The sequence below is a fragment of the Carica papaya genome, chromosome 8 (genome assembly GCF_054855325.1).
Source record: "Carica papaya isolate Zhongbai chromosome 8, ASM5485532v1, whole genome shotgun sequence".
Taxonomy (NCBI): Eukaryota; Viridiplantae; Streptophyta; class Magnoliopsida; order Brassicales; family Caricaceae; genus Carica; species Carica papaya.
Window position 1 is genome coordinate 29,467,447 of NC_142316.1, and position 12,496 is coordinate 29,479,942.

Here is a 12,496-nt window from a genome sequence, read left to right on the forward strand (position 1 = left end):
ATTTATTTTCCAAGAGAATGAGAGTAGTATCGAGGAGTTAGCTAAAGATGTGTCCCTCATGATTGATTATATTTTTATAACTAATAATATGAATTTTTTTTTCTCCCAAGCATAACACACAGATCTGAAGAACTTATTACTTAGCAAAAACTACCAAGGGTTGGCTGAAGGTGAACACTGATGGTGTTTATCGTGCTGCAACCAATCTCTCCTACTATAACGGCCTTATTAGATATGAGGATGATGCTTGCTTGAGAAGTTTCAGTAGGAAAATTGATAGATACTCTATTCTTCAAGTTAAATTTTAGGGAGCCTTCGATGGTCTTTAACTCGTTTTGTAATGTCAGGTTACGTAGCATCATTTTGGAAATAGATAGCGTTCTAGCGGTGCAGTTACTCACTAAGAAAGATTATGAGATTAATGTGCATTTCTCTTTATATATATATATATATATAAAAGTGTGTAGGTAAGATAGTAAATTAATAAATAAAATGTGGGTAAATATTTATGTGTTTACATCATACGTTCCCATTCCCAATGCAAAAAATTGGTGGATTGACTGAATGATAAAATGGAATCACGCTTTTTGACAAGATAAAAGATGGAGAGATGTGGCACTCAACCATTTGTGTATATGCCTTCTCTTCTGTTTTTTCTTGTAACAAAAAAGAAACCAATTTTGGGTGGTCCATGGAATTATATATATAAATTATATAAAGTTGGTAAATGAATGTTTCCATCAACTCATGTTTGAGAATATAATTGGGGAAAATTGAAGAGCGGTTTGCAAATTAAAACTAATAAAAATTAACCATGAAGACAGAAATGGTAGCACCATTATTATTGCGTTGAATTAGAGACTCGAAAACAAAATAATATCCAAGTGGGAATTGGGTGGAACAGAAGCAAAAGCTAACATCAAAGGTCCAAATCAACAGCTGCGATGGCTGCTGGGGTGATTAGTGTCCAACTGTTTCTTCACATGGCTCGTGCTCTATTTTATATACACACACACACATATACATATAATTCATTATACATATTATCACTGTCTAAATAAATTCCTTTGACAATTGTACAAAAAACAACTAATTTATCTTTCTGAAATTAAAAATATAAATAGAATTGATTTAATCGTATACTAAAATATATAAATCTACATGTCTATATATACGATATCAAACATTAATTTTTTTTTTTTGTTTAAATTACTGTTTGAGAGCATTTTTCTAGTTTATGTGAATAAAATATTATAACTCTCAATGGATTTTTTAAAATAAAAAATATTTTTCTAAATTTGATTTATCCATCATAAGGTGTAGAGATATTAGTGCAAATATATTTACAAATTATTTAAATAGTGCTACTCAAACAATACTGACTAAATCTATTTCAAATAAATTTGAATAATATGTTTTATTTTATATAATTAAAAAAAATAAGTTGTATCGAGATAAAAAAAAAAATTGAATATATAAAAAATTTAATGCGTAATTAAAATAATATATTTTAAAATTTATTTTTTATTATATTTTAAATAAAAATTTTACTTTTTTTTAATTACTATATTGTACAAAATAAGAGTTTAAATTAATTCTTTAATATATAATATAGAAGAGAGGGGGGATAATTATCAAGTCAAACACTTTTTTGTAAAAATAATTATATTAATTTTTTAGCCACAAGGTCATAAATTTTTTTTTTTTTTTAATTCGAATATGTTATGATTTATTAAGATAAAAATTAATTTGATTAATATAATTCTATTAATATCTTAAATTGTTAAGTTATATGTTATATTAAATTAAATATTATGAATCAAAATTTATAATTTATAAAGAAAGTAAAACAAATTATGTTAATTGAATTTAAATAATATATTAATAATTGTTTTTACATAACATGTAAAAGAACATAAGGTTAGTATTAAGATGTCTTAATTTATAAGCAATGTACAAAATTAGAAATTAGTAAAGATAACCATGAAAATCTCCAATTCACAATAGATGCTGGTATTTGAAAAGGAGAGAAACAGTTGCTATAAAGTGAATAAAAAGGGGAAAATAAAGAAAGATTCTATTGTTAATTACAGGAAAACACCATTAAGACCCTAAGAAATAGCGAGAATTTAGCAAAGAATAAATGTTGATGACGATTGTTTGTTGAGAATTAAATTAAACAGAACCAGAAAAATGAATTTATAATTTTTAAAGACATGATCACACAGTCTCAAATCATATGATTCCTTTCCCTTCTCCCTCCCCACACCGTCCCCACTCTCACCCTCTCCTTTTCTTTCTCTTTCAACTTTCCTTTTACCCCTCCTTCTACCCTCTGCGCTTCACTCAAAAGCTCACTCACTGCCTCCTCTTTTTCTCATTGAAAATCGAAAAAAGAAAATTATCCCATAAAGCCCATTGTTTTTCAGTCTTGTTTTTCATTTCAAAACCCGCTTTTTTTTATTATTTTATGCCGTATATGAGCTAGGGTTCTTGCTTATGAGTGGAGCCTGAATCTCTTGCTTTTCTTTTTTTTTTTTTTTTTTTTTTTAACTATCCGAGCTGATTATTTCGGTTTTTCTCGGTAGAAGAAGTAATGGGTAAGAATGTACTGGTTCTGGGTATTGTCCTTCTGCTGCTTTTTGTAGGAGTCGCTTCAGCTCCTTCTGCTGCTTCACCTGCAAGTGAGTTTTTGCAGATATGTTCATGTGTAGGCTTGTCTAGATTTTTTTTTTTTTTTTTTTTTTTTTTTTCTGGGTATGATTTTGAACTTAAATCTTTCCCTTTTGACAAAATGCATTCCTTTGATTATTCTTTTTTATTCTTCTTTTGCAGAGATTGTTAGTGGTTTTTTCTCTAATGCCTTGTCTGCTTTCATGAAATGGCTATGGTCACTCAAAACCACCACAAAAACAGGTCTACATCTCTCTCGATTAAATAACGATCGCTTAGTTCTTTTTAGATTCACCTTTTCTGGGTTTTTGGCTATGAAGGTGGTGTATATACAGTTTCTTTAAACGATAATGTGGGTTTTATTGGATTTGTGTGTATAGCGATTTCTGGCCGTCCGATGATGAAATTCGAGAGTGGGTATACTGTGGAGACAGTGTTTGATGGAAGCAAGCTTGGGATTGAGCCTTACTCGGTGGAGTTGTTACCCAATGGAGAGCTTCTGATTTTGGACTCTGCTAACAGTAACATTTACAGGATATCTTCCTCTCTTTCTCTATGTAAGAGACTTGCTTCTTATAATTTTGCTTACTTTCCTAGATATCCATTTATGTTTTTTTATGTTATCAATATATGGGGTTAGCATATTGAATGAACTAATTTGCATCTTAGTTGTTAGAAATGTAATTGGGACTCTTTTTAGTCTGTCAAATCTAATCCTTAGCTTCTTTGTGCTGGATTTTAGCACTTTGATGTTGTACTGCAGATGAGATGGGGTATTCAACTTGTTTTCTTTTAGCAGTACACTCTATTGCATAAAAAAGCACAGAGCACCTTTTGCTTACATTCCAGCAGCACTCCCACTCAATGCTTTATGCATTTTGTTATTTTTCATATCTTTTTGAAGCTGCTTTTCGTAAGTGGAAAGAATTTGCATGTACTTGAAATACTTTTTCATTGTTTCTATTTGATTTTGGGAAGACGGGATCCCCAAATGACTCTAGGAATGAAGGACAATCTATTTGAGTAATTATTGTTGCTTGCAATTTTCAGTTAGAGCAGTGTCACATTTCTGGTGCTGTATCCTACCTATTGAATAAGGTTCCAGTGCAAGTTTAAGTAGCAGAGTGTGGTTCCATAGCAATTTTACTAACTAAATATTTGCAGCATTACCATATGAATATCATACTATAAATATCTTGGGCATCTCATATTTTTCTTAAATCAAACAGATCTGTATTATATAGAGCTGTGTTCAATTACACTACTTTCTCTTATTGTTACTACATTTGGCATCAAACAAGTTCTAGATAAGCGATGTATACTGTTACATTTTTCCTCATTCTGAATCGCTAATATCTCAAACATATGGAATATTTACTTGTTTTTTTCAGTCTGTCCCATGCTTTTGACAATTTTAATGTTACTCTGTTAATGGAACTGCATTTTCATGGATTTTTTGTGTGATTGTTTTCTGACTTTTTGGGGGACAAATTCTTGAGAATACTGCAGATAGTAGGCCAAAACTGGTGGCTGGATCCCCTGAGGGATACGCTGGGCATATAGATGGCAGGACTAGGGAAGCTAGGATGAACCACCCAAAGGGGCTTACAGTCGATGATAGAGGAAACATCTATATTGCAGACACAATGAATATGGCAATCAGAAAGATAAGTGACGGAGGTAACATTGTTTTCTACTTGCTTGGACATTCTTGTGCCTAGAGAATTTTTCCTTGGCACTTTATTATGTCAGATGAAGGATAGCACTGTTTTTCTTTCTAAGCTAATCCAGCAATTCACATGCCATATTCTCTAGTTTTCACATCAAATTTTCAGGTGGAAATGGAAAACTAATAAGAATATTAAACTAAAGTTTGTAACTGTATTTTATGGCGGAAAGGGAAACTAATAAGATCATTAAAACAAAAATTTGTGACTGTGTCTGTGATAGGATTGTAGTTATATGTTATGTGTTGGTGTGGTAACAACCAAAAACTTCCTGCAGGGGTAACAACCATTGCTGGAGGGAAGTGGAGCCAGGGAGGAGGCCATGTAGATGGTCCAAGTGAAGATGCAAAATTTTCTAATGACTTTGATGTGGTTTACATTGGAAGCAGTTGTTCCCTACTGGTTATTGACAGAGGAAACAGAGCCATTAGAGAGATCCAACTCCATTTTGACGACTGTGCTTATCAGTATGGAAGTGGTTTCCCACTTGGTAAATTACTCAATCCAAACCTTCATTTTTTTTTCATGATTTATTGATGTGGCAGATCTTTTATAATGTTAGTTTGGTTACTGCAGGGATTGCAGTTCTTGTTGCAGCTAGTTTCTTTGGTTACATGCTGGCATTGCTGCAACGGAGGGTTGGTACAATTGTGTCTTCTCAGAATGTAAGTATTAATCCTTGTTTCTTAATTTACTTCCTTATCTTGTAGCACTTCATGGCATAAGATAATTACTTATCAATATAATGTATGTGAATCACTTCATGTAAGAATTCTTTTCCAAAGTATCTGTTGTGAGACATAAGAGTTTTTTACTACATCTCGAGGGAGTTCTTTTAGTTTCTATCTCATGCCAATGCAGGATCATCGTACAGTAAAAACAAGCAATGCAGCAAATGAATATCAAAAGCCACTGAAGTCAGTGAGACCACCATTAATTCCAACAGAAGATGAACAAGAGAAGCTAGAAGAAGGTTTCTTTGGATCACTTGGGAAACTTTTTGCCAATACTGGAGCATCTCTTCTGGAAATCTTGGGAGGAATATTTCCTGGCCTCAGGAAGAAGCAATTAAGCTATCAATACGATAGCCAACACCAGCAACAGCAGAAGCAAGCCAGTGCCTGGCCTGTGCAAGAGAGCTTTGTTATTCGAGACGAAGATGAACCTCCCCCTTCAATTGAAACCAGAACCCCTACACCACGGAAAACTTATCCGTTCATGTCCAAGGATGCGGAAAAGATGCATCAATTGCGTCAAAGTCGAGCTTTCTACAATGGCTGGGATGCAGATTTTGCACAGCAGCAGAAACAGCAGCATAACCATCGCTATCAATCATCTGTTCCTCATACTTACTATGAGCAGAGCTATGAGAAGACCAATGAGATTGTGTTTGGGGCAGTCCAGGAGCAGGAAAGGAAGCTGGATGGCATGGTTGTTAAACCTGTTGATTATGGAGATCCCATTTATAATCATCACAATATTCGCTTCCGAAACAATTCAACTGGTTATCCCTATGGATATTGATCATACACAGAAAAGAGATTTTGGTGGTACAACATTTTTCCTTGATAATATTTTAGGTATAGGTGTTATCAGGTATAGGTGGCTTTAAAAGTTTTCTTATGAGAGATTGGAGTGTTAGTCAGAGCATCTTTAATGAGACTGGGAATTGTCTCAATGTTGGTAGTACATGTGTGACAGGCCTTGTAAGAGAACTCAAGCCAATTAATATCTAAAAGGGTCATGAAATGGTCTTTCTCCGATGCTCTGTTCCTCAATTTTCTAGATATATGTATTGTTTGATTGGGGTTGGGTCCTGCAAGAATCCAAACAGCAGCATGCTATAAGTGTTTTTTTTAAATAAAAAAAAATGTGTATATAGCTGATAATTTAAAGTCCAAAAGGAGTTGTTTAATAGAGACTTCAGAAATTTTTGGTGATCCAACATTTTCGGTGCACGAGATGCAACTTCGGAAAACATTTATCTGGTGAAAATATATTATATTTTCAGTGCCATGTTACTGATATATTGTTTGAATATTTTTGTTCACTTGACGGAAAACGAACACTTTATAATAACAAAAGCCGCCAGTAGGACAAGCATTCCAACCTGAAGTTTCAGAGCTGTCGTTTTGAACATGCATCTGCAATCTGCAATTAATATAATATGAAGATTCTCCATTAGCAAGGGTCAAGAGATGCTCTCTGTTTTGCAGTTCCAAGTAACCCTTAAATTTTCGTTGAGTTGCTCAGATTATTATTAGAAGAAAATTAATGGTCCTTCGAAAAAAAAAGAAGAAGAACTAATACAGTCTAATTGAAACGGATGACGAAAAGGGAACCAGCTCAGCTACATTCCTCAACTACCCAATAATTTCTCATCTTAAAGTTATTTGAGAGTGATTATTTGTTAGTTTTATTTTCAGAAAATCACACAAGAGAAAACTCTTTTTTCCCTTTTCTTTTCTTAATATAAGGGTTTAAAAGAGCATAATCTCTCTCTCTCTCTCTCCCTCCAGACTTTACCTTTGAAATTTGAACGCTATTTTTCTCTAAAGCAAATCCATGTTTTACTGGAACATAAGCAAAAAGACTCCCAAAACACGCTGTACTACCACATAGCATGATTCTTTAAAGGAAAAACATAAATTAATTTTTTGAACCACTAATGCAGCAGTTTCTGATCTAACCTCTGAATAGAGGATTTAAAAAGCCGATCATTAGAAATCATCATTTTTGGGTTTTTTCTTTTATTCCCGACCCTGTAAAGGAATTGCACCATAGTTGGAACCAAGCTTATTAAAATGACATCCAATCAGGTCGACAAACCTTAGGCTACTTCATTTTGAGCTTGATGGACTGTTAACCATCCTCGCTGAAACATCCATCAGGGACTTGTACTTTTCTTCCCAGCTACAACGAAAACAGGATATGAAGAAGAAAAATTACAAAAGAGCACATACCAAGAGCAAGTACATTATATTTACTACGTAGGAGTTCAGAACCATGTTTAGGATTTTACTGATTCCCTGACCAAAAGGACACAAAAAAAGAAGCTACATGCCTTAATATGCAAAATAGACGTGCCTTTCTAGTTAGTTTCATTTCCTCTTGAGTAAATCAGAAGTGCCAAATACAGATCCAGCTGGAGAAGCCGTCTTTGATAACCCATTGATATTGGCCATTATAATTCGATCTATCCTTCTCTGGTCGCTCGCCAAAACATTACTCTCCTGTTGTTCTGTATCTCCTCCCGTGATTATTTCATTACTTACATTTGATACAACCTGGTTATAATCTAAACTTAGTAAATCCTTTAACTGATCAGACATCACCTCTGACGATTTCACCTCACAGTTCATTAAGTCATCCGAGTCAAGTAATGATACCAAGTGCTGGGGTGGTAAAATTTTAGAATTCACACTGTTGACCGTAACCATGAGTGATAGATGAGATAGGCACAACCAAAAAAGCTGCCTCAAGATTGTATAAACCATTGATTTAACAACTGCGCTTCTGATGTCGGAGCAATGCATCAGTACTTGCTTCCCCAGATTGATTAGGCAATGCTTCCATGTCTTGCTGAAACTGAGGACCCTGGAGCCCTCCTGTCTACAGAGTTTGGTTCCAAAATGTGAGCAAATTCGATTGGGACAAAGAAAGTACAAATAGAAAAGGAAACTTACATGAGGAATTATATAAGGACGAACAGCGACCCCAATGGCCATGCCAAGTAAACAAGAAAGTGCCAGTCCCAAAAACCAGACTGAAGCTGCCCCGAGAGCTGAAAAAGTAGAAATGGTAAATCGTTGTCTTTCATTTTGGTACTCAGGACTAATATCAACACATTTACTATGTAAGTATGAATATTCTATCAAAAAAATGTACAGAGGAATTTCTACCAAGCAGTCAGAGAAGCATTAAGAGCAGGACCCCTTCCAAGAGAAAAATTGGAAGTCAAAATAGTCATAATACCTTAAATACTGAATATAGCAACCACATTAACATAAGATACAATCTACTCATTGTTCATGTACAAGAAAAGATTATCGGACTGACTTTAACATGTATGAAGTATCACAAGATAGAATTGTGAATAATGGTTTATCTCATTCACGGTAGCAACAAAATCCCTTGATCTCGTCCACAATCAACTTGAATTCTAAAGCACTAGGTCTGTTGAATCCACTAGGGAAAATAAAGAAATCTTTGAAAAGAACAAGAAAATATTTTGAAAAAAGAACTAACATCATCAAGAAAATATGTATTAAAGAAAAAAATTACAACTCATAGGACTTAATTACTTGTACTGCTCTACAAAAGTCTTAACATAAAATTAATTTCTAAGTAGACAAATCCAAAAGGACATAGAACTTTATTATCCCATAATTTGAATAAATATATGCAACTAATAATACAATTCAAATAGTAATAAAATCCTGATACATGTAAAAATCCAAATCTAAAATAAATTTACTCCTTCAAATAATAATATTGACAAATCATCTGCATCATAATGTGGGAAAATGTGCTTCCCAAAAAATTACTGTGTTAAACATTCAAGATAACATGGTTTGCAAGTTAAAGGAAGTATGAACATATAATATGCACCATAAGAGTAACTAGGCTAGAGCATATTTCATTATATGAGGAAAAGCAATGATAAGAAAGATATATATGGAACAAAACTAGATATCAAGAAAAGTAGGGGTGAATTACAAAAAAGCTCTCTTCTTAACTTGACCATCCTCAATTTTCTTGAGATTTACATAAATACCCATTTACAACATTTTCTTTTAGTTGCTGTTGATTGAAATTATACTCCACTATTTAAATTGGCTTTTCCTTCATCAACAACAGTAGCTTGGGGACAGATTTGAATAGGGCAGATAAAGAGATAGAAAGTCCGTTTGGTTTGAAGGAGAAGAAAGAACATGAACAGTTGCAGTTGCAGGATTGGAGAAGCTAATCAAAAAGCCAACATCATTGTTTGAAGAAAAGAACAACAGGATTTTTTCTTATGACTTTTATTAATGTATTTTATTTGACAGTAAGTTAAAGCAAAATACGAAGAAAAAAAAAATGTAAATTGACTAGTACAACAGATGTCACTTTTCCAATGGCAGCTAATAAAAGCAAAAAAAAATGGGCATTAATATAATTGTCTGAAAATAGAGGGCAATTTGCAATTATGATCAAGTTTAGAGAGCATTTGTATAATTTACCAAGCAAATTAACAGAACCTTGCAAAATAGTCACTGGATGCCAACAAAATAAAATTGGAACCAAGAACTTATGGTCCCCGGATTTGTAGGTTAAGGATCTTGTGCCATAAAAAATAAACCTCATGAAAAACAGACATAAAGACATCTAATACATACATATTATTTATCTAATGTTTTATGTATATATATTGAAACCAACCTTCAACGTATACATGTATCTTAAAAAAATGAAAAAACAGCTCTAGAAAATAACCAAATGGACTCTTCTCCTCTTGCAAAGAGCATTAGATGGTTAACGCTCCGATTATAGAGTTTATGACTCACATCTGAGTACTATTCTCCACCCTGGTAAAAAGAAGTTGACACTTCCTTCACATCCCATTCCCACCTTAGGGTGAAACATTGTTGCCTCAAGTTATCACACTAAACAGCATTTTTACAACTCCCATTAACTTGTACTCTGCATCTGAAAGACCTAAATGTCAATCCAAACTGCATAACTAATAACAAACATCATAGAAGCCCCATTTTGTCTGATACCGTACCCGCAGTCATTATATTCATGCAAAGTGCAGAGCATGCTGCATAATCATTTCCTTACATTTGCCAAATCCTGAAAGCCTTGCCTAAGAAGCAAAATCCATAGCCACACAGTCCACATACTACAACACTAACAGACTTATTCACGCAAATTCAATATGAGGCACACAAGAGTTTCGAAAACTCACCAGAGGGAGAACTTCTCGTGCAATCATCCACCTTCAGATCAATCTGCCGAATCAGTTGATTCCCATGATCCGAGATAAGCAAAACACATCTTTCAGGAACGAAAATGATCTCGAAATTATCAGAGAAGGATGCATTTTGCGCAGGTCCATCACCAGAACCGGTTTTGTTCGAATACCCTCCAGCAATTGTAGTCACAGTACCTAAACACAGATAAAAAATGGAGTCGAACGATCATATCACACACATGAAGACAGAGGTGCATCATCGCAACAACGAAACAAAGACATTAACATAAATTATAAACCTGAGATGCTAATCTTGCGTATTGCATGGTTTTTCGGATCAGCAACGTACACGTTCCCTCTAGCATCCACAGAGAAGCTCCGGGGCTTATTAAACCGGGCATGACCCGATTTCCCGTCCACATGACCCGCAATGCCATCTCCCGATAAGCGTTTAACTGAGCTCCCTGCAAGTGTTACATTGATAATTAATTAATAGATTCTCAATTAAGGTAACCCTAGAGTAAACAACAAGACCTTCAGATATGGGGAATGACACGGTGTAGAAGGTACTGCTGGAAGAGTCAAGGACTATCAAATCGGACGATCTTGACTGAGGGAGGACTGAGTAGGGATTTATGTGTAGCTTGTGGCCGTCGATCACAGTGATGACGGTGTATCCATCTTCAAGGATTAGCTCCGCTGATACTGTCAATAATTAATTTTAAAAAATAGTAAATATATAGGTAAAAAAATTATTAAAAAAATTAATTAAAAAAATATACCAAAGCCGACGAGAAAGAAGAGATGGAGTAGAGGGAAATGAAAAGCCATCGTCAACACAGCAAGAAACCAGCGATCGCGCTCTGAAACAGTGAAATGATTTTACCCAAAAGAGAAGAAAGAAATAACTAGAAGAGGAAAAAGGAAGATGATCACTTAAACATAGTGTGTTATTATCGAGTCTTGCCTTGATCGTCATCCACGTGGCACGTCAATGTACCATCAACCGTTGAAAAATCTGTCGTACGAATAATTATATTTTACTCCCTGCAGTTTGGTAAATTACACATGTTCCACTTTATTTTTTTGAGAACAACAAATATATATATATATGTATATAGTTTAGATTTATTTAGGCTCGTTAATCAAATTGATTAAATTATTTTAGAGCTCAGCACATAATAATTTAAATAGTTTAGTTTAGTATATTGGTCCGCATACGGAGGGTGATTATGGTTTTGAGATATTTTCTTTTTTTCAGTTAATTTAAATTAATTTTGAAATAATTGATATTGTCATGTCATAAACATAATAAGATTAATTTTATTGATTTTTTAATCTAAAATCAAAAGAGAAAGTTTAAATAAATTTAAGCACATTAATCAAGTAAAGATAATGAAAAATATATATATATATATATCTCCCTCTAGCAATTGTAAACGTGATTTTAGATATTATAAGTTTGGACTACTTTTCTTTTTTAATTTTTATTCATCTGCTTGATTCACTTTGAGTTTTCTAATATTATTTTATTAAATTGCACAACATAAAAAAAACAATATACTAAGCGAAGATACAGTGAGGATAATTAGTGTCACAACCTCGGTTCAAGCTATCTTCTAAATATAGCAAGAAAAGATATGCATAGTTACAGTAATTCAATCTTTAACCTTGCTTTAAAATGACTATTCAAACTAGCATTAAATAATTGTTGAGTATTAACTACTATATCTTTCTTTATTTGCATAAGTACACTTATATTCATTCGGATGTGATACTCATTATCATATTAATTTATATATAATTATTTATAAATAAGGTTTTCAATATATTAGTAGCTTTTTTTCATCTTAATATAAAAAATTATCATAAAACAACAAGTGCGAAATATTTTTTTAAAAAAATTATATGATGCCTTTAACGAAAGTTTATAATCCTAATTAAACATAAAAAAACAAATAAGAAAGCCCCTCAATAAAATTCTTAAAATATATAAATAATATGTGGCATTATCTTGTCACTATTCTATATTTCTTTCACAAAGTTTTAATTGCAAATCATTTTTTTAAATTAGGACAAATTATCATCTATATTGACATTAAAACATATTTAAAATTAAAAAAAATCATATAATGTA

General features: G+C 33.1%; 2 protein-coding genes and 1 long non-coding RNA gene across 4 annotated transcripts; 1 reads left to right on the plus strand and 2 right to left on the minus strand.

Moving 5' to 3' along the window:
• The first annotated feature begins 2,238 nt into the window (after positions 1-2,238).
• Positions 2,239-6,163, plus strand: LOC110813094 (uncharacterized). Its single transcript, XM_022040107.2, has 7 exons — positions 2,239-2,684; positions 2,836-2,916; positions 3,054-3,230; positions 4,183-4,353; positions 4,678-4,890; positions 4,977-5,065; positions 5,262-6,163. The coding sequence occupies exons 1-7, from the start codon at positions 2,597-2,599 to the stop codon at positions 5,922-5,924; spliced, it is 1,482 nt and encodes a 493-aa protein (XP_021895799.1). The 5' UTR covers positions 2,239-2,596; the 3' UTR covers positions 5,925-6,163.
• A 1,197-nt stretch (positions 6,164-7,360) lies between these two features.
• On the minus strand, positions 7,361-11,302 carry LOC110813095 (NHL domain-containing protein). Of its 2 annotated transcripts, none has more exons than XM_022040108.2 (6): positions 11,142-11,302; positions 10,894-11,064; positions 10,659-10,823; positions 10,354-10,554; positions 8,087-8,184; positions 7,361-8,008 (listed from the first exon to the last, which is right to left on the minus strand). In XM_022040108.2, exons 1-6 carry the CDS (start codon positions 11,188-11,190, stop codon positions 7,502-7,504), a joined length of 1,191 nt encoding a protein of 396 aa, XP_021895800.1. In that variant the 5' UTR covers positions 11,191-11,302; the 3' UTR covers positions 7,361-7,501. The 2 variants fall into 2 exon arrangements, with proteins under 2 accessions (XP_021895800.1, XP_021895801.1); XM_022040109.2 differs by having other exon boundaries at positions 7,784-8,012.
• Positions 9,767-10,347, minus strand: LOC148252790 (uncharacterized). Its single transcript, XR_015814075.1, has 2 exons — positions 10,171-10,347; positions 9,767-10,091 (listed from the first exon to the last, which is right to left on the minus strand). It is a non-coding gene; the product is annotated as an uncharacterized LOC148252790 (long non-coding RNA).
• Positions 11,303-12,496: the final 1,194 nt, after the last annotated feature.

Coding starts and splice junctions, on each gene's coding strand:
- LOC110813094 (XM_022040107.2), top strand. CDS start 2,597: ATGGGTAAGAATGTACTGGTTCTGGGTATTGTCCTTCTGCTGCTTTTT. Junction 2,917..3,053: donor CAAAACCACCACAAAAACAG/GTCTACATCTCT, acceptor TTGTGTGTATAG/CGATTTCTGGCCGTCCGATG. Junction 4,891..4,976: donor TGGAAGTGGTTTCCCACTTG/GTAAATTACTCA, acceptor TGGTTACTGCAG/GGATTGCAGTTCTTGTTGCA.
- LOC110813095 (XM_022040108.2), bottom strand. CDS start 11,190: ATGGCTTTTCATTTCCCTCTACTCCATCTCTTCTTTCTCGTCGGCTTT. Junction 11,065..11,141: donor CTTCTTTCTCGTCGGCTTTG/GTATATTTTTTT, acceptor AATTATTGACAG/TATCAGCGGAGCTAATCCTT. Junction 10,555..10,658: donor ACGCAAGATTAGCATCTCAG/GTTTATAATTTA, acceptor ATCTGTGTTTAG/GTACTGTGACTACAATTGCT.